This window comes from Ischnura elegans, chromosome 6 (assembly GCF_921293095.1).
Source record: "Ischnura elegans chromosome 6, ioIscEleg1.1, whole genome shotgun sequence".
Lineage (NCBI taxonomy): Eukaryota > Metazoa > Arthropoda > Insecta > Odonata > Coenagrionidae > Ischnura > Ischnura elegans.
Genome location: NC_060251.1, coordinates 103,382,287 through 103,404,630, shown reverse-complemented (window position 1 = coordinate 103,404,630; position 22,344 = coordinate 103,382,287). Strand labels below are relative to the sequence as shown.

General features: G+C 39.7%; 1 protein-coding gene across 1 annotated transcript in view; it reads left to right on the top strand.

The window, feature by feature from the left end:
• The window catches only part of LOC124161282, a 212,939-nt gene that overhangs the window by 134,310 nt on the left and 56,285 nt on the right, over positions 1-22,344 (top strand). The window contains exon 2 of the mRNA XM_046537580.1: positions 20,698-20,879. Within this exon, the coding sequence (XP_046393536.1) occupies positions 20,698-20,879 (182 nt within the window). The remainder of the gene's footprint in view (positions 1-20,697; positions 20,880-22,344) is intronic.

Genomic DNA, 22,344 nt, shown 5'->3' with positions numbered 1-22,344 from the left:
CTCATATTGAATAACTTTAAACTTTGTTTAGCACCAGTAAGTAAGTATCTGACGATGACGCCCTAATGTAGAAACCATGGTCGTATAGAAATAAATTTTATGTGGAAAATGCAAAGTTTAAAGTAGTGTTAGTAATATTGTGATTTAGGGTGCGTCAACGGTTAGCTCATTTCGCACTACTACTATATCAATTAATTCCGATGTTTCAATGGGAATAGAATAAAACGATAGCCACTGTACATATTGACTTCGTTAAATGGGCTAGTAAACTTAAATTCTATTAAAAAGACTTACACCCTTGAGGGACCGAAGGGTATTATTTAAATTGGTAAGATGGTCCCCTAGAAGGGATTCTAGATCTGCCCCTAGATTAATCCTTGTACGCGCGTCGCGGTACTTTCTATGAGGATATGTCGAATTCTTTACGGGCATCTACAATCATCGCATTGGGGAGGTTCCTTGTCTTCAGCAAAGAGATACCCATGGGTCAAAGGGCAGTGCCATATCCTCGACCGTGTGATTACTACCTTCTCTCTCGCAGCTTAAAGTTATTAACGATTAATTCCAATAATTTAGTTTCCTCCGTGATGATTTTCTGCCCTGAAATATCTACTCTTTGCCCTTCCCATAATTACTAGGGTATCTACACACTCATGCTACCCTACAAGCTACCTAAAAAGGCGTGTGGCGGGGGGTGTTAGGATACCACCCGTTTACATATAAAAAATAGCAAATTTCGACTTAAACTAAATTTCGACTAGCATTTAGTTAGGAGGAAAGACGGAATCCCGTATACATCCGTTCGGCAAGATATCTCTCTTTATATATCGCTTCTTTCGGACCTGTAAATGTGGTTCGGCCATAATATGATGTTCCCCGTTCTTTAAGCTATGTATATCTATTTTAAATTACTCAAGCAATGTGAGCCGAGCGCGCACCCTTTAGCGGCTCCCAGCGAAATTCGCTTGACGTCTGTGTAACGTTTTCAGTACGTCCGTAGCAGTTTTTAAAAAGACGAATCGCGGAGCTTTTCTTTTGTATTTTCTTTAGTTTACGGATTAAGTCTTTCTTCACCGGATCCCATATTCTCGCTGCATATTCAACGTATTGTCCAAATCTTTATCTTTTTCTGAAGTGACAGCTCTGTTATCGTAAGCATTTAATGTATAAACTCTATCGTCCCTAAACCATTCCGTGTTGCGTGCAAGTTTGTTGGGCTCCGTTCGTCTAATTGCAAGCTGGTGTTTCCGCGACCGTCCGTGCGTTGCAGCGATTCCGATTGCGCCTTCCCGTGGAAGCAGGCTGTCGTGTTATGATAGCCATCTCTCCGCGTCCCGACGCGTAGATCGGGGGCCACCGTGCAGCGTCAGCCCCTATCAGATGCCTGCATTACCGCGGATGCCATGTCATGTGTTCCCTATCATGTCGAGCGTGTTTCACGGCCTGCTGATAAGTCACCTATCCCCTCGCATTTGTTACTCTCCGTCGTATTTTGCAAAATCTTTCTCTGCGGCGGCCGAACGGTTGGGTGATTTATGGGTCGCAGTAGGTGTATCTATTCATCTACAAGTGATAGATTACAGCTCCTTCGCAGTGAATTAACTCGGCGGGGATAGGCAAGATCTTAAAGCGTTTGCTGAAGCAATTTCCTGCCAATAAAGGTCTATATTTCTTGTATATCTTTCATCCATTCGTGAAATAGTCAGCAAGACTGTTAGTTTCCGTGCTGATTGGTTGTAGTAATCCAAATGATTATCCGACGAGGATGCCGATATGGGGAAAATGAGGATAAATTCTTAATTTTACATGGTATTGGATGAAAATGTGAGTATAATACTATAATGCTGCATCCATCTTATGACGCACAAGTAATGGTTTATCTCAGTGGCCAATTGTTCATGGTTTCAATGTTGTAAATGTCTATAATTTCATCCCTTTTAATGCGTGATTGAAGTAAGGTGTGGGCTGGCTGGCGAGGTCAACTCATTGCATATTAAATTTTTTCCATTGTTCTAATTTCCATGGATTTGCTTTAGGAATTACCAACCGTTGGTAAGTTATGCCTTTGCGTGAATGTGTACGTATTTTTTGTTGTTGTGCGTGATATTTTATGACCGTGTGGTGTGCATGCGGAGGTTCTCATGCATGTCGCATTTTGGTGATTGATCACTCCATGCCAAACACCCTAGATACGTTTTGCGGAGTAGTATGTAGATTTAGATTCTTCGCAGTTAGTCCGCGTCTACTCGTCCCTAGTCCATCCTCATCTCCCCACCCTCGGCCGGGACCTTTGCTCTGCTCGGGTGGGGCTTTCGCGGGAATCAGATCATCTCTCACAAAGCGGCGTTGGATTTCGCACAGCGAGGCAAGATGCCGCGGCTTTCCCAGGAGGCGAACGGGGTCGGGCCGTAGTTTGTGTACCTAGCGTGTTGTGCGCGTCAAACACAGCGTGTGAAGCGACAAGTAAGCAGGCGTTGCCCATTGCTGAGATTGCGTTTAGTTGTATCCGCACTGTGCCTTTTTCCCACGTCCTGTTTCGTCCGATGGGTGAGGGGACTAAAAAAATAGAGCAGAGATCGAGTGAATGATTGATTAGACTTAAGAAATTAGTCTTTCTGTTTTTATTACGCATGTTTCTTCCAGTCAGGTCAGTATGCAGGACTGAAGACAGGTCACTGAACGGATGAAGCAAGTTGCAACGCCTTCGAAACGTGTCAATGTCTAGTAACTATTATAAAGTACATCGTATGACGAATGTCGCAAGGAATTGACATTCTCAAATAGAAGATGCACGTAAGGTCAAATTTCAAATTACAATTTCGTACGAGTCTTGGACTTATGGACATCTAAACGCGGAGGAACGCCCGGAAGCCAAGACTCATACGAAGAAACGCCGCAGAAACCTCAGATCAAACTTACAATTTCGTGCTTGAAATATCTTTTATGAAATGTGAAACGATTTGGTTGTAAGTTTTGAATATTAATTAAATAATACATTGCGTGTTTCCGCTGAATTTATGTTAGCACCTAAGAATCATTATTGTTTCCGGCTCAACTTTGTGGAAGTTCATATTCAGCAAATGAAAAGAAAAAATGTTGTACTTTTCCACCAAATTATTATCACGTATATTGGTAGCTGGTACTTACAGGTACCTGAAGATGACGCAGCTGCGTCGTTACTAGTAGTACCGTGAAAATAAATTGATGGAAAATTAGAAAATTGTTTATTTTCATTTGCTCAAGGACCATTAAGGATGAACTTAGCTACACATAATGCACTTAAAACCGTTGTTCCAGAAATGAAACGCGTCGTCGAAACTGACCCTACGTAAAACAATAGGAACCAGAGAATTCGGAAACAAGAGTGTTCGATACGTCACTCATCCGAAAATTTTGTTTTCCAGTTTTTTTTTCAAAATTTACCTCACTTGATCTCTCGATGACCTTATTATTCGGCCGTTATAGCTCTGCATCAAATAAATCCTTTAAACTGGATCGTGCGGATTGAGGCTCAAGTATTGTCGGTTTTATCTACTCGGAAGCTTGAAATTTTGTCTCTTTTCTCAGGTGCTTGTTAATATCATTTCCTTACAACAACTTAATTCAACAATTCATTGGCGAGAGCAATACGGTGGGGTATCCGGTTTACAACCTCCCTCTTGAGCCTTTATCACTTTATTTTATGTATATTATGTATGTACTTTATTTCAATAAATACTTGCACAAAATTACTGCTTTTGAGTTCTTCAAGTCACGTTTTCAATATCAGAAATCCCAAAATTGTTCGGGGTAGGATCCCCCTTTGCCCTAAGCTGTTTTCCTTACACATGGAAGGGCCCATAAATCTCCGGTAAACCCCCTCCCCCCCAATTTCAAAATCCTGGCTTCGCTACCGAGTAGGTTCAGATATATACCGGGAGGGAAAACGAGCATATAGAGATGGAAATTCGGATAATATTTCAGTTGAGAGATAGATATCGTCAAGAAAGACTGCTTTCGAGGAAAATGCGATCCATCTCAACATCATTGTGCATTCGGAATGCGGAGAAAAGTCTTGGGAACCTCTGCATATTTTAATCCCTCGTGGAGCTCAATCATTCCAGATTAAAGAGAGTTATTTTTTTCTGCGTCGCACGATAAATAGATGGTAGGGTGCCATATGGAAGTCGTTAGGAAGCTGCTCTAATGATGCTGTCTGATGCATCTCAAATCAAAAGCATTTTATGTGACGACATTTTTCTGCGTTTTTCTTTATCAAACATTGAATCTGAAGATGGTAACGAACGGTAAAGAAACTCCTTTCATGTAGGCATTGAGTATCAATCCTTGGAAAATAAGTGAGTATTTTCGTCAATACTTGCTTCTTGGTATTGAATATAAGTAAGATGCAGAAACAGTAATCGGTAGCGATTTCATGTAGGTAAATTTTACTTATAATCATTACTTTTTAATGTTACCATTTATTTTATACTTTATGATGGTTGTGAAAGCAGGGGGATTTCATCTCAAATCAGGCAGAGGGGTGTCAGGTGACCATCACCGATTTCTCTGAAATTTATATATGTGAAAGCAGTATCCTTGTGATGAATAACGATGACTTTATCTCTGCTCAGAACTCAACCGTCATAAAGTTACCGCCCCTTGAACATTGCAGTGTCAGGCCTCAGAGTAAAAAATGAAAAATCACATAAATGCTGATTACTAAGGAACCATGGCCCATAAAGCAGTGATTATTGTTTTATTTTGAAGAAAATTCATTTATGCACATTATGGCATAACTTGCAAGTCATTTGAAGAAATAATAAACAAATAGGACTTGTTTAAACAATAAAAATTAGTCATTATTTAACAATTTATTACTAAAAAAGGCCACCTTTTATTTTCTTTAAAATTTCTCAGCAGGTAGTTTAAATGTTCTGCTTTCAATAAAAAAAATAAAAAAAGGTAGTATTTTTATAATTTTTGTTTTAAGGCATGTCAAAGTTAGGCATGTTTACGACTATTTTACACCAAGATTGCATACCTTCAAGGGGGGAAAATGCCGTTTCATTCTACTTAGCATTCATAACAGTGCAAAGTTCATATCTGAATGATTGGTTACATCTATTGACTGAAAGCAAGTCCAATCTTAAATCGAAATATTATTACTCCTGGAGTACATATATCTCGCTTTTAGATTTTTAAATGATGATATGTGTTTTTTGTGATTAAATGATAAGTGAAAATTTTCAAGCGTACGAAAACGCGACGACTAAGTATGAATGCTGCGAAAAGCCCGTGTGACCTCTGGCTGCTTGCTGCCGAGCATGGCGGTAGCGTAGAGTTCCTTGCTAGCAGGTTGTGCTTGGTTTAAAAAAGGATTATTAATACCCTATCAAACAAAGAAAATTCTCTGACCAAAGGCAATTTTAAGAGGGGATTGTTAAGGGATGTTTCCCGCAGCTCTGTGCCTCATGTATACATTGGTAATCTCAGATGATGTAACACTCCTATCTACTCGTATAGCATCTAGGTCCCTGTGACGTCATGTGGAGTGGCATCGCATCAGTTCCAATCTATCCTTTTTCAAATGAGGTTAAAATTGACCATTTACATTCGTCTAAACAGGGATTTCTATAAATCAAATAATTTGTCTATTATGAATACACTGAAGGTGGGTAACGAATCGCAATCAATGCCTTTCGTTTTCTTAGATGAAGGAAAATGAAAGGAATGAACCCTATTGGGCTAGTTTAACATGTGTAAAATGCAAAAGTTTGATATTAGGCAAGGATATACTCGCATGTTGTACAAAGGACTTGTTTGAATTTACTTGCCACAATTGAAATATCTCAGGTTTCAGTTTGTGTCATAATTTTTTTACCAATTCTAGCAACTCTATCAGATGGACCCTATTCATGTCCTGTTGCATTGAACAACCACCAATGACTTTCTTCCTGTTTAAGACTTTTCTCCAAGTCAAATATCTGAAATGTTTTTTTTAATTAGCGGCTGACTTTTCTAAAATATATGATTTATTTCTCCATATGATATCTTTTTACTCTATTGTTCTTCTATTGATTCATCCTAATAAAAGCATGTGCAGTGTCCTGTGAGAAATCATCTGAAGTGCCTGCATACCTTAGTTATTATATTACACACAGGTTAATATTGATATCTGTACTTTTTGCCAGTCATACGGTTGTACTTAATCTGGAATAATCACACTCCAATTCTCGGAAAAGTTGAAATGAAGCACCAACTCCACACCAATTAGTGTTACCAACTTCTGTTTTTGAATAGCTTCCCTTTCTTTTTTCCAGATATGGTGATGATAAACACCTTTCTTGGTTCAATCCTAAACTTCGGCAATGAATTTCTCTGAATGAATGTTTTGTCTAAATGATTCTCAATGGCAGTGAACATATCTTGCTGATTAGGAGTTACACAAGAACAATCTTTATCATCATCCAAGTAAAATGAAAGCACAATGTAAAATTGAGCACTATGAGGATGAGGATGCCAGCAGTATACATCAGCATTGCCCCAAATTCCGAGTTTTTTTTAGCTCTGTATGATATGTCAATCGTAAGTTTGGTTGAAACTGGAAAAGCAGCCAATTTATGTTGTTTAGATTAATTTGTGGAAAAGAATGATAAAATTTGAACATGGTCACTCATAGACATTTCACTCTCGCTTCTTCAAAAACTGCTGAGACATTATTTTACCATGAAGTACATATTTGACATTTATCACTTTCATTAAGTTAGTAAATTCTTGCCTAATATGAAACTTGCATTTTACACATGTTAACAAGCTCAATTTAGACAAAAAAATAATTAGGTGAAAGTAGCACCTGTACATGGCGTCAACAGTTTCATGCTTGGTAGTTAACAGACACGGGGCAACTAAAGCTCGCTCTGTAATCCACATAATCAAACAGGCTGTGACACTAACAAATTCAGATATATCTAATGACGTAAAGTACTCAAAATCTCACCATGAATGACTTCATTGTGTGTTTCCGAAAAACCTGGTCAAACCTGATTTCAAAAATCACTGCAGTGTCTTTAGTAGAGAATGACATTAGTGTCTCATTTATGCATCCACATGGTCCATCGAAATGTTCCACATGGCCCAAAGTAGAAGAAAGACTTATGTGAACTGCCATTGAAAAATACTCTGTGCAAATTGCGACTCATTCACCGTTTCCAGCCAGTAGCAGTGGGTGTTTGCACACATTGGATGCCATGGAAGTAAACAAGATTGGACTTGCTTTCAGTCAATAGATGTAACCAATCATTCAGATATGAACTTTGCACTGTTATGAATGCTAAGTAGAATGAAACGGCATTTTCCCCCCTTGAAGGTATGCAATCTTGGTGTAAAATAGTCGTAAACATGCCTAACTTTGACATGCCTTAAAACAAAAATTATAAAAATACTACCTTTTTTTATTTTTTTTATTGAAAGCAGAACATTTAAACTACCTGCTGAGAAATTTTAAAGAAAATAAAAGGTGGCCTTTTTTAGTAATAAATTGTTAAATAATGACTAATTTTTATTGTTTAAACAAGTCCTATTTGTTTATTATTTCTTCAAATGACTTGCAAGTTATGCCATAATGTGCATAAATGAATTTTCTTCAAAATAAAACAATAATCACTGCTTTATGGGCCATGGTTCCTTAGTAATCAGCATTTATGTGATTTTTCATTTTTTACTCTGAGGCCTGACACTGCAATGTTCAAGGGGCGGTAACTTTATGACGGTTGAGTTCTGAGCAGAGATAAAGTCATCGTTATTCATCACAAGGATACTGCTTTCACATATATAAATTTCAGAGAAATCGGTGATGGTCACCTGACACCCCTCTGCCTGATTTGAGATGAAATGGCCCAGCAGTCGTTGATTTCTCCATACTACTTCGCCTGCGTGACTTGGGCGTATGTATGGTTACCTTGTTACATTACTAGGGATAGGTTCTATGCACTGATTAAATGTGAACATTAAAGGAATATGTTCAAAATTTAGCTTTTAAGGACTTTATTTCTGCTCCTCGAGCATACATTAGCGTTCATTTACAAATATAAATTCTACAAAACATTTTATGGCAATCAACTCTGGCATTGCTTAACTATGCGTTCCTTTCGGGATATCAAAGTCATTTTCGAGCGAAAATTAAGCAGATGCTGTATTTCCCGGGAGGAAAACAAATAATCGATAAAAATCTTCGAAAACACCCAGATAAATTGTAGCTTTGCTTGTATTTCAGTGTCACTAGTACCATTAAAAATTGTATTTTGTTCTCATGAGTGCTTATGAATTTTGAAAACTAACTGTGCTATGGCTGGTCTCAAATTTGTGGTACCTAGCTCATCCATGATTGGTAATACAGAATAGCACATCGTATGTTGCGTGACTGTGAAATACCTCCAGCCGTGTCTTGAATTCTTATTTTTCCTATTTCTTATTTATTAACTTTACATTCGCATATAAATTTATTTTTAGGTAATATGCACGACCTATGATGAACAATGCTTCATCGGCTTCATATCAGTATGCGGTGGGTGTATGTGACGACATAGTGGGCCCGTTTTTTTTTTAAAGGACTTCGCGGAGCTGATGGAAAATAAGCGGATAAAAAAATACGTTATCAAACGGCGCGCCATCTTCTTTAATTTTTCCTTCCCTTTCGATAAAATGTTTCCTTTTCTTCTTCTGGAGTTTCCGAGATTTCCATCCCACGTCGTAGCCTCCCGCTCCTCCCTCCCAGCCCCCAACCCCTTCTCTGCCCCCGGAGGGACCGAATTGCCCAAGCAGAAGTAATGCAGCTCCTCTTAGGGGTCTCTCTGTGGGAGCTTCCGTCGAACCGTCTTCTGCAAGATACGACATTGCCTCGTGTTCGACCCTATTTTTTAAACGGAACTTCCTCTTTTCCACCATTACATTTCCTCGGCTCGGGTCTCTTGTGTGAATGTTTTAAATAGTGTTCTACATCGGATGCATGGATAGCATGTGCTTTTTCTATATTTCTACGCTATTTTTTAGCCTGTGTATGTATATTTTTGTGTGTACACTTTATTTTCAATGCCTATATTTTCCATGTACTTCGTATGAAGATTGTAAATATCATGTCCAATCCTATTCATTGCTTTAAATGCATCAATTGTACACATTGTTTTCAATTTAAACTAACTGTTGGCTTGGTATCACTTTCAAGGAAATTTATTTTTTTATTTTTACGGAAATGTTATATTTCACTTCATATTCTCAGAAAAGCGCTATTTGAGCAAATGATTACAGGGTAATTGGAGAGGAGATACATCTTGGTAACCTGTATGAAGGGTAATTTTTTTGTAGAAGGTATAATTCGGTCAAATGTACCTCATTGAATCTCGTTTCTAGTTTTTATGTGTCCAAAATTACATTTTTAGTTATATTTTTAGATGGAGAAGTGGATAGATGTGCATCGTACTGACTATTTTGCTACCCCCATTCTGTTTTTTATCATAAAAGTTGGTTTTTCTCACAATAAATTAAAATAAAAATATATTTATAACATCCAATGACTTCAAGGACCTAATAAATGAATACATAGCAAACAACAGCATAGCAAGCGAAATAAACAGTAAACAGGCGAACCCCTGGTTACAATCGCCGGCTGTAACAAAGGTAATGGCTTTAGATACGTGTATGTCGTGTAACCAGCCAGTCATGTTTGCAACATCTCTACTTCAGAATCGGTGATGGAAGCTTCGTATGCCAAACGTGCGAGCTTCAGTCGAGGGCGTATGATCGCCCACTGCTCCCTTTTCCCAGTAATGCCAGGTTTTCCTTGTAATCCTCCCTCCCTTCGCAGATCATGACGAACCTGCTTTTTTTCTGTCCTGTCTCTGTGCCTGAGTTAGTGACACCGACGGAATCTGCTTGGTCCACTTCTGCACCCCGGGCCTAGAATTGTGGGAGTTGGAAAATAGCCAAAATCGGGGCCGGGAATGTTTAGTGGTAAACATGTTTTTTGTTTTATTTCTGGGAAAATGGAGATTTGACGTCGTAGTAATCGAAGATTTCATAAGATGCTCTAATGAATTCGAGGGAACGAGTCTAATACCTTTCAATTGATTCTCTTAGAACATGTATTTAAATTATTGGTAATGCACAGGGGCAATTAATAGGTCACGAATAGATTTTCACGACATAATGAAAATTATCTGCCTTGATGTGGTTGAAGTGGAACATGATGAAGAATGAAGTACAATTTTCCCCTTAGAATAGATTTATTCACAATTAATTTGCGAGGCATCAACCGACGGTAATGGAGACTGATGACGAACTAAGGTTATAATGGAATGATACAATGGGAAAATGTTTAATTATTCATATCTTGTTGAATGTTTTACGTATTTTCTCTGAGATAGCAAATGCGAATGAGCAGTGGTATACTTTGAATCTAACGAGGTTCTTTCGCAAGGTAATCTTAGCGTAATGATACTAGCTCTTAAAATGGAAAATAAATTTACCACTAGAAGAATACGCTATTTCAGTACATTTGTCCTCAGGGAAGTTTGGGAAGGCAATTCTTGGAGTCTCACTTGTTTTTGTGATAATGAGTAGCCCTCAAGTAGCATAGTATAATTCTTTTACCATCATAGGCGTTTGACCACGCAATAGTACATGGGAAAAGTACCTTTTTTAGTTTGTTTTCCTTAATATTGATAAATTTTACCCTGATTCGACACTTGATACATTTTGGCCTGTAGATTTTACAACAGCACACATTGGGAAAGTATCTAAATATATTCGTACACGGTACCCTGTACCAGGCCATTTGGCAGGATATGAGTTTCTTTACCAAACTGGAAATAAACAATAATTTTCCGTGACAATCGTGGCAAATTGCAAGTATTTATTTCAATACATGTAATTGCAATTATTCATTTCAATACGGGGAATAATTACCCTCCTTCTCGCTTGATTCATTCTCGCATTTTATTCTTTACCTAACATTAGTTATTATTTACCATATTTAGAGTGGTTCCAAATTTAGGGTGTGCATTTTGCAGGGGGCGATGTTTAATCACGTATGCACCATTAATTCTTTTACCAACGTTGATTACAGAGTTACGTACATTAACCAACATTTTTATGGGAAATGGGACGGTGAAACTTTTACATAAAGAATGGCGCACCCTTGGTAAGTTCTAATTACCTCCGCCTGTCCTCACTGCCCCGTTGAATGTCCTTATTCAGCTCGGGCCTGTAACTCTTCATTCTATCCTTGAGCCCTGCTCTCTTCCTCTCCTTCCCTCGCTTACCCAACCTTTACCGCTTACCCTATTAAGGTTTTCAACACCCCATTCTTCTAAGCACACCCTCTAACTAGGACCAAAAAAAAACCAATCATTCTTCGCTATTTCAGTACGTTGTGGATCTCTTTTATGATATCATTTGCAATTTAAAAAAAAAGTGGGTGCTTGTTCCCGGCTATGTATAAAATGCTAAATTATGGCGAACTATGTTGCTCTTTTTAAATATGCTTTAATAAAATTAATTTTTAATCCCTTTAACCCTCATTAATTTTTTTGTTGAACACATGCTATAAAAGATAGTGTCCGACGTGATGGGTGGAAATCTTTGATATTCAGCTTATTAAAACAACTTGTCTGTTTCCACACTATTTTATTTTCACCGACCATAGTTTCGGCAACTTGTGCGACGTTGACAATGCCACAAGTTGCCGAAACCATGGTCGGTGAAAATAAAATGGTGTGGAAACAGACAAGTTGTTTTAATAAGCTGAACATGCTATAATCTATTGATGTATGTTTTTTCCCTCCCTTGTACCTATGGCAAAATGTGGGTTATAAATATTTATTTTGATAGCAACTTAGTTCAGTTTAAAACAGTTTGAAGAAAGTGCATCACTCTCGCGTCCCTGGTCTTATTTCGTGACTTACGAGTCATTTAAAACTTCAGCTATCTCCTAGCAATATTCAGATTTTCTAGTGTTTGCATTTGTCGATATTTTCCTTTGCCTCAAGTTTGAAATTTTCACTCCAGTATTTTTTCAGATGTATAATTAATGATAATTACAAGTATTGCAGATTTGGGAAAAAGTCCTCACTTAACTGAATTTTTTAAGCTGATAACATTTTGTGATGGTTTTTAACGAGAAAATGGCCGCGAGCAAAAGACAAAATACGACTGATTGAGCGGGAGTGATGCGTCCTCTTAAACATTTCCGAGCCACCGTTCGGAGCATTCACACTCCCAGTAGGAAATTAATATTGATATAAAAATTAATAGTTTTATTATTATATTTATTCAAATTGTAGATTCATTAACTATCGCAAATCCTCTAAAGTTATTCAGAAAAAGAAATATATTGTAATTATTTTAGTTATGGACGGAGAGGAAAAGGAACGACGAAGTGCTGGATATGGTTGGCGAGGAGAGGCAGCTTTTAGATGAGATACGCAGGAGACAGAAGGTATGGATGGAGTTAGTGCTTAGTGGTGAGGGGATGCTGAAAATGGTGTTGGAGGGTAGAATGTTAGGTAAACAAGGGAGGGGAAGGAAAAGAATAGGTTTTTTAGATAGATTGAAAGAGAGTAGGCCTTACAATGAATTAAAGAAGGCAGTGCTGGAAGGAAAGGGAGGCTCCCAGATCGCTTCTCGAATACTCCATGGAAACCTACCTTAATCGGTAGAATACTATAATAATAATAATTATAATAATAATTAATAATTTTCTTTCAAAATAAATATTCTTTTAATGATCATTCCTTTATGTAGAAATCCTTAAATAGGCGATCGTCCACCTGGTGATAATATCGTTATGAATCATTAAAATGTTATGTTATTTCCTATTTTTATCGACAAAAATTATATAAAAATTGTATATTTTGTAAATTTTATAAAAAAAGAGTGGAAAAATGAATTGTTACTCATTAAATTGCCACAGTCATTATAATTTCCGTGGTTTGGAGTATTCTCGGAGGGGATTGGACTGAAGACTCAAAAAGCGTTTTTCCGCGAAAGACTTGGTCAAAACATCCCCGGACTATCATCTGCTCCCTCTTCCGAGATCCTCGAGGAAAACTTCCTCAAAGACTCCAAACTCTCCCCTACCCCCTCTCCTCTTTCACCCGTCCCCACTCCCCTCCCTCCCCTCTCCTTTTTCATTTCCACCAACTTATTGGCCTCGGCGTCTTGCCTTTCCCTTCCAACTCTCCCTCTCTCTCTCTCTTTCTCTCTCACCCTCTATCTCTCTCTCCGTCCTCCTTTCCTCTCCTCCGCCTCCTCAACCTCTCCCATTTTTCTCATCCTCCGTCATTATGACATTTTTCTCCATCGAGAAATCCACCTCCCCATATTTATTTTTTCCCAATTTTTCTCTTCTCCGTCTCACCATCCCATTCCCTCCCCAAACCCTTTCGTAGAGAACAAATGAACGTCTCCTCACTCCTCTCTCCTCTCTCTCGCCCGTGTTCTCTCTCTCTCTTTTCGTCTAGCATTTATCCCGCTCCCCCAAATCCACATTCTGTACCCCCCACCCCGCTCTACTGAGAAGGCAGCTAGTTCTTCCGCCCCCACGGCAGATGGCAGGACCTTCTCTCCCTCCCTCATCTTCCCTGATAAGGGTGGTCCTCTTCTCGCAATCAGTATGTTTTCGCGGAAGAAGTTGGCATAGCTCTCGTCGAAACTTCAAAGTTTATTATTATTACTAAAGTATTCTACCGTTTAAGGTAGGTTTCCATAGAGTACATAAGAAGCATTCTAGCCACATCCCTTTCCTTCACCTCGAAAAATCCGTGCAAAAAAAACGACGAAAGAAAACTTCAAAATTTAGAAAATATTTTTCACTCTCGACTGGTTAGACTTGGTGAGTTAGGGTAAGTTAGTCCCTCTCAACCGGTCGTGTTTAGCCGTTTTTCCTCACGTACTCTTTTAAAACGATCTATCTCTTTAAAATATCCAGGGTGTATAGAATAGACCATTGCGAACATTTATCTCTTTCTCCGAATATTCTTCTCGGTTTAAAATCCGAGGATTGCTTTGCGACAGCTTTCCACTTTATTCAACTTGGGCTTATATTTTCATTTCTCTCCATTATTGGCATCCAGGGTCCTTCACCATTGGCAGCCAAGCTCTCATGGAGTCTTGTCTAGGTCAGCCCATATAAGTTTATTCTTCTACTTTACTTTCTATTCCTTCTCTTATTTGGCATTAATTAATTAACTCAACGCATACTCTGGTATTTTTTCATATTGGGGATCGGGTTGGTGTGGTGGTAAGAGTGTTGGGTTACCGTGGACTCGGGTTCAAATCCCAGCGGTGATAAATAATTTTCGGAGACTGTCCTTTTCTTGCTTGAGTGTTGTCTGGAGGACAAATTAAGCTCAACACTCCGTCTGTCGGATGGGACGTTAAGCCGTGGTCCCCTTGGCACCTTTCGTTAAAAGCGGGCTAATGCTGATGATGGGTTTCTCTCCATCCTTCCTTCCATATGCGTAATGTTATCCAGGATCCTGAATTCCTTAGGAACTTGGATAATGTAGTGGTCTCCGCATTGGGCCCGAAAACCAAAGGTCCGTAGTTCGATTCCCGGTCTAGGGGAATTTTTTCTCATGGCATTTCATGTTATATCCTTACTTCATGGCGCAAATGACTTCAGCTATTGATCGCCTCCTTTAAATGCCATACCAGAAGACCACATTGATTTGCACGTTTAGATGAATACCGAGGCGTGTATCGAGTTTTCGAGATCGAATTCCCAGTTTAGGAAATAATGTTCAAGATTGCTACAACGCGTGAGATTATTTCCCTTGTCCCGGGTGGCCAAATTACTTCCCTCACTCAAGGGACGCTCGTTTCGGAGAATGGAACAGGAAACGGTAATGAGCCCGCCCGCTCATATCTGCAAAAATGCACTTTCTGCATGGCTGCGCCTCTCCACTCCCGTGGGATCGGCCAATGAACGGAGTTCAGTTGGTTTCTGCTCTATTTTTTGTCGACAACTCTAAATCGAGAGGCAAGAAATTTTTGAGGGGAGAGAAATTGGTGATGGGTGATCATGAAAAGTCGAAATTTATAATTTCTTTAGATGAAAGTTACCGCGCCGGATCCAGGATTTTGTTCTGGGAGGGGGCACAAGGGTACCCCGTAACACGTCCGTAACAAGACGAAGGCAATGATAACGGGACAGTGTAAAAAATCCTGCCTATTTTTTAAGTGTTGGGGGGGGGCACGTGCCCCCGTTGCCCCCCTTCCTCTTCCTAAAACCGCCTATGATTACTGGCTTAACTGTGTGAAACTTTTCCATAATGGAAAATGAAAGAATGAAATTTGTTTTGTTTACTAATATATATGAAAAATTACCACCCAGGTTTCATAACATAGTTACTTGACAATATATGTTATGAAATCTGGGCCGTGCTTTTTGAAATATATTAGTGAACCTAACAAAGATTATTCATTCGTTTCCTGTAGCCTTTCTTTGTTGCTCAGCAGCTGTTTGTTTCCACCTTAGGTATAACATCAGGTCAAGGGCTACATTCTTTCGGGGTTCGGCTCGAAGAAAGAGATGCCACCGTAGCATACCGCGGATGACAATCAAAACCTGTTCACTTCTGAAAAAAATAGAAAACGTTTTAAAAAAATTTAAAGGAAATATCCGCGGGCTAGTTGAAAGAACTTAAAGAAAATGTTAGTGAAGAGTCTGATCTGGAGTGTAGTGCTTTACAGTGCGGAAACTTGGACACTTAGGAAGAAGACTCAACGCGTTAGAGATGTGAACTTGAAGTGGACGGAGAGGAAGAGGAATACGAAGTGCCAGGATGCTTGGCTTTAGTGTAGCTAGTGCTGGACATGGTGGGTGAGGAGAGGCACTTCTAGAGGTAGAGACTCGGAGGCTGTGTGCTAGGCTTAGATTGCTTGAGAAATTGAGGATAGATATCTTTGAGAGCGACACGAATACCATTATATTAGGGCCCCAATTTATTTCCAGTTGTCATGGAAACGATGAATTAAGAAAGATTTTACCGTAATCTTCATCATTGTAATTTTGATGTTTGTGTAGTTTGTAAGTGTGAATTGTGTGGTGAGGATTGGGATCAGGTATGGCAATAGAAACTAAACGAAAGTCAAAACCAGTAAAATTTCTATAGTTTCGTTCTCAGGAGCGAAATGCGGAAACGAAACGAAATGGATTTAAACCCGTGGAGCTAATCTCAGGGTCGAAACGAAATCGGAGTCAAAACTACTTCGAGTGGAAACTAAACTAAAACTCTGGAACGAAACGAAACTTAAATAATGTTTCGCACCGGAGGGACCACGTTCTTTACCTTTGAACAGTTTTGTTTCGACCCACATACCGAGTACGAAATGTAGTAGAATGAAGTAGAGGTTTGGCATACCTCCATTAGATGCATGGGTCACTAAAAGGAGAACGGTGAACACAAACTGGCAATTTGATTTTTAAGATCGATGCTTTAACTTCTCTACACATATGTCAAACGTAATGGGTCGAAACTATTCCCTCTCATCCCCCTCCACTCAACTTATGGGATGGAAACTTAACTATGAGCGGCGGCATTTCGATTAATATGGTTTCGTTCTCGGGGGTAAGGTTTCGTCCCGGGACGAAGCTTAACTCCTTGGTGATTTTAATTTCGTGCGGGAACGAAACCAAACCTATGCCTCGTATTTTCGTATCCCTATGGGTCGAAACGAAATATTTTCGTTTCGTTTCACTTGCCATCCCTGATTGGGATAGGTGTGTTCACCCACTCTCCAACTTCCCCTCCTCCCCCGCCTCCTATCTTTGACTCCCCCTCCTCCGGCCCATCCCGCCTGCAAGCCGCGTCATCTCTCCAAATGATGACGAATGGCAATCCGAGCGGTGACTCTGTAATCTCTCCCTCTCGCATTAGACTTATCCCTTCCTTTCTCCCTCTCAGCCAGCCATAACCAGCCCGGCAACAGACGTACCTCGAAGGGACCAAGTTAATGGGCGAAAAAAATGGCACTTAAAAAAAAAGCCATGGCGGATATCCGGTTTAAATGAAGTTCACACGGTCACCACCGAAAGATCTTTGCCCGTACAATGGGAAGATCTCCTTTTGGATTTTTAGAAGGGGTTGCATGTTGATAAAATTAATATTCTGTAATATTACAGGAGATTTTGCTGCTTATCCTACTGAGCAAGCGATTGAGACTTTGAATAGCATGTTCAAAATACTGTCCCCAAAATCAAAATGTAGTCACCACTGTGAAGAATGGTTTGAGGTACCTCAGCACCCAGTTCATCATCAGAAAATCTTTCAAATTTTACTAAATCCTTTGGTTTTATATTCTTTATTGCCTTCTTTATACGCCTTCCTTCTATTCCACCTGTCCTTCAACTATTGTTTTCATCAGGCCATCGTGTCTCATGATGTTACCGTCAAGTTGTCTTGCTCTCTTATCATTGTTTTCCACGGACTTCTCGTCTCTCCTGCCCTTCACCAGACTTTCACATTACTCGTGCAATCCATTAAGAATATCTACGTCATTCCTCTGTGTCCCTAAATATCCTACGTTTCTGGGCTTGATTTTTTTACTGCTATTATCTTCCATGTCTCACAATCTAAGAGAAGCATGCTCCAAACATCAGCTTTTATCTCAGGATAAGGTGACCTGGTTGGCTTAGATATCATCCTAAAGGAAATTTCACTTGCTGTTATGGTTTCTCTCACTTCAATTGTTACATTGGTTTCTCGGCCATTAACATTATTTTTCATCATTCCACTTATCTGACAGTGGTCTTATTGGTTTATTTTTAAGTGCTCCTGTCTAAACTTATCATGGAGTCTTCCTTTCAAGCATAAACCTTAGTGAATTAATGGAACTGGAATATTTTGTTGGTGGAATTTGGATTATATGCTCTCACGGTAGCGTTTTCTTTCTTTTCCGTCTTCCACTTCCCTTATTCACACAATGCTGAATTGACGAATAGCAATTTTGGAAATAATCGTTCAAGTCAAATATTACGACATAACGAAGCGATAGCAATAGCTATGGATAGAAGAAACACCTCTCCTGACTGATGAAGAAAGCTAAGCGGGTTTTTCGTCATAAAAATATAATGCCATGTTTAAGGGGACTCATAATTTGAATTCCGAATTTATATTTTTATGTATCGTGATATTTTCCGATATTTCGTTATATCGTCCAGGCCTATATATTAGCACCCTTCATCGCTTCACGTGGTTAGAGAACGTTCCTCTACTGCATTTTCAATTGTCGTATCGTCAAGACTCTCCTCTATTTTTGTACAGGCATCTGCGTCTCGTTGAATGATTCGCTTGAAATCATTCTCGTGATGTTTTCCTTTCCAAGCAGTGCATCCAGCTCGGTAAACTTTTTCGCATGATGCGAATTAGAATTTCTTTGGTAAGGTTGACTTTTCCAGTGAGTCTATGTTGACTGAATGTAGCGCGAGCAGATGTAAATGATGTTTGCGCTTTCTGCTCGAATATGGATGCAATATGTTCTGCTCAAGGAGGGCGTTCACCTGAATTGTGCAGTCACCCATCAAACTCCGTCATCTCGAGATTCGCCTCTCTAAGTCCCCTTAAGACATTTATCATTTAATAAGTTTTTGCTGATGTATCAACCTGTACAACATACGTTAAATTCTCAAACATGACGCGCGCTTTTTGCATCATTTATTTTTTAATCTCGTAGTTATTGAGGCGCGTCATACGTCATAATTACTGGAGGGGTGTTTTATAAATATACATTTTAGCATTCACATTTTAAATCAGTGAAGTTATCATATTCCATGCGAATTTCAATGGTTTTTATAGTACGAATTTCGGTATTTTAGGACCGGCGGGTTCTTAACATGTGAGAGTTCGTTGTAATTGAAATATTGGAGATTCGCGAATGACAGCCAAAGCGATATGTATGAGAGTGGGTTACAATTGGGAGTATAGGGCTGTAATATGCTGAGCACGTGCATGATATTTCAACCCCAAATTTAAATGAAACCTTTGAAAAAATGTCTGAAATACTACCGTAATTTTTCATGCATAGTAAACGGTTTTTTTCCCTTTAGAATTCGTCGAAAGAAAAGGGTGCTTATTATGCATGGCTGCGAACTCGCCCGATTTTCATCACAATTATCCACCAAGTTAACAGATGCATTTCATAGATGGTGTGAATGGTATGAACATAAAGGCAACAGATGAAGTGAAGTATCTCAGAGTTACGATAACTTGTAACCTTAAATGAGGATTACGCAACAGAAATATTTGTGGCAGTTCCTTGTTGAAGCTAGGATTCATCAAGCCTGTTGTAGGAAGATTTTCGTATGAAAAAGGAAAAGAGAGGCACTATTTCGCACTCGTCCGGCCATGCCTTGAATATGCAGCGAGCATAAAGAACCCGGTGCTGAAAGACTTCACGTGTGAGCTGAATAAAATACTAAGGAAAGCTGCGCGATTCGTGGAAAAAATGCTACGGGCGTACAGAAAGCGTTACCCAGATGTTAAGCGAATTAGGCTGGGAGCCGCTTGGGGCTCGGAGGCTGTGTGCTAGGCTTAGATTTCTAGAGCAGTTGAGAATAGATATCTTTCATAGCGACACGGAGAACACCACGTTAGAACCCTATTACATTTCCTGGTGTGACAGAAACGATGAACTGAGATTTTTTGGCCAAACTGGGAGGAAGGATGTAAGGTTTTCTCGGCGAATAGACTGGAGGGAGGGTTCTCGGGTTTCCAGCCGGGTCCAAGGGTTTTTCAGCACCGACGTTTCGCAGGCTAAGTCTGCCACCGTCTTCAGGGTGAATTCATTAGGAAGTATGGGAATTTTTTATCCCGAAGGATAAAGGAATTGAGTAAATATTAGGGGGAACTTCGTAAGAGCATATACTTTAAATTTGTTGTTGATGAAGTCTTCTCGGGAAAGCAGCCGGGTCATGATGGACATTGCTGCCAACGTTTCAATGTCCTTCTCGGAAGTCTCGCCCTGAAGACGATGGCAGAGAAGGCCAATGAAACGTTGTCAGCAATGTCCATCCTGACCCGGCTGATTTCCCGAGAAGACTTCATCAACAAGATTCGCCGGGAAAGCACCAAATCCATTTAAATTTGTTAACGGATGGTGCCCTAAAAACCTCCCATACGCCTGTTGAGGCGCCGTGCGAGTTAGCACGTAGATGTAGAATAACTTCAGTGTCTTCAAATGAAGTTTATAAATCACCAAACTATATTCCTGCCCTTTTCATAAATAATCAGTGCTGTAGTTGGGCCGGTACAGGCCGGTACGGCGTACCCCTAAAATCTATATTCGTTATAAGCGTAACGGTTCTTTAAAAAAATAGCCCTACTCTAAGTTGTCCAATGGATTTCAGAAAGAAAAAACTGAAATGATTATTTACTTGTCCAGAGTTATCTCGTGGCACAATTTGGAACTAATGTAAGAGTTGGAGTTTGACATTTCAATCGCTGCCGGAAGTATAATACATCTTCAGTTGTTGGCAATTTTTGGCGAGTGCTGCCTAAATTTTTTTCCTAACTACTGCACGGTAAATAATTAAATAAAAACTGAGCTCCTCATTCGAAAATTTTGTTAAATACGGTATGAAAAGTATGTTGATATATGTAAATACTTAGTAATAAATGGATGTGATTGATGAACCCAGTGTTTTTTCCTATTGTTTCGCAGGTTCAAGGACGGAACGCCGTATCCCTGGTCCAGCGGGGTGTCCAACCTCATCCTGTACCCTGAGTCAGCGAACCAGACGGTGTACGCGCAGACCGCAACCGCGCTCGACAAGGGGAACTACTCGTGCGTCGTCAGGAACGACTCTCACATCATGAGCCACTCGGTCTCCCTCGACGTATTCGGTGAGTCGCTATCTCTCTATCTACATCTACATAATACCCTGCGAGCCACTTCTAGGGTGTTTGGCAGGTGGTGACCAATCACCAACATGCAGCATGCAAGAGGACCGCCACATGCACACCGCACGGTCATAGAAATATTACGCATAATGGCGAACATAACATGCATATTCATAAAAAAAACTTGCTAATGGTTAGTAATTCCTAGAGTAAATACATGCAAGGGATAACTATGGAAAAAAAACATGCAGTGAGTCATCCTTGCGAGTGACGCAATTAATTCTATCTATTCAGACAACGTTGCTTTCCTTAATAGTACGAGGGGAGAATGACATTTTAAATCTCTTTGTTTTGCAGTGTATTTCTTTTATTTTCTTTCTTCTATGTGACCATTCGTTCCTACAGTCGTTCTACCTCGTCAATGGGTTAGAAATCAAAGCTAGAATGAAAGGAAAAAGCCTTACTAGGAATTCAAAAGAGAAGTCTATCAGGGAAGGGGAGGAGGGCCAGAAGAAATTCGCAACTATTCGTTATATTTTGCCTTTGAGGAGATCCTCTTGGTAGATTTGCCCAATAGTGTTGGTAAAGGGGGGATATTTCTGTTAATGTTTAATTTTTTTTATTTAAATTTTATTCCCATACCACCGAATACAGCTCTCATAGACCGTTTTATATCGGGGTATTCAACAAATTTAACAATTAAACGTACACAAACAGCCGTGCCCAGGATAGGGGAAACTTACCCAGGCGGGACTTGAACACGCGACCTCATGTTTGGCAGGCGAGGACTTTACCCCGCCGCCACCGAGTAAATCTGCCAGTTAATGTCAGCAGGGCCGCAACTAGGTGTTTTTTTTCAGGGGCGGAGCAAAGATAAGTTTGGCGCCTACCCTCAACAATCCTAACCACCCTTCGGGTCAACATGCTTCATTTCAACACAACTCAAGTTATGTTCAAGGCACGCCTGTTTACGATTACTCCCAGATAATCATGCTTAAATTTCAATCAATCGTTTAATTAATGCACGGTATATTCAGCTTCTCTCCTCTCTGAATCGTGTTATGCCTCGTTCGGATTACGATTGTCCGAGCGATCGTCCTAACGATAGTTGGCCAAACTAGCCGTGTGAATGCATGTTCTGGCAATAGTTACTGTAGTTCCTAACGTTGCCACTTTACGATGGTTAGGCGCTGGGAGACCGGAAGAGGGAGCGACAAGAGAAAGACGAAAAGTTCGTAAAGCTCCCTTTGCTCTATTTGTTTTCATGGAATTGTCCAAGCAAGGAAGAATATGGGCGGAAGAAAAATTATTCGTTAAATACATGTTGAACACAGTAATGTCTTGACCCTGCATACCACAACAGCTTTGCTAACCGTCAATTTCTCGTTCACTTTAGATGTCAGTACAAGAGGGTAGTACAGATTTTAACCATCAGTGTGTGAATGAACGATTGTTCCAACGATTGCTG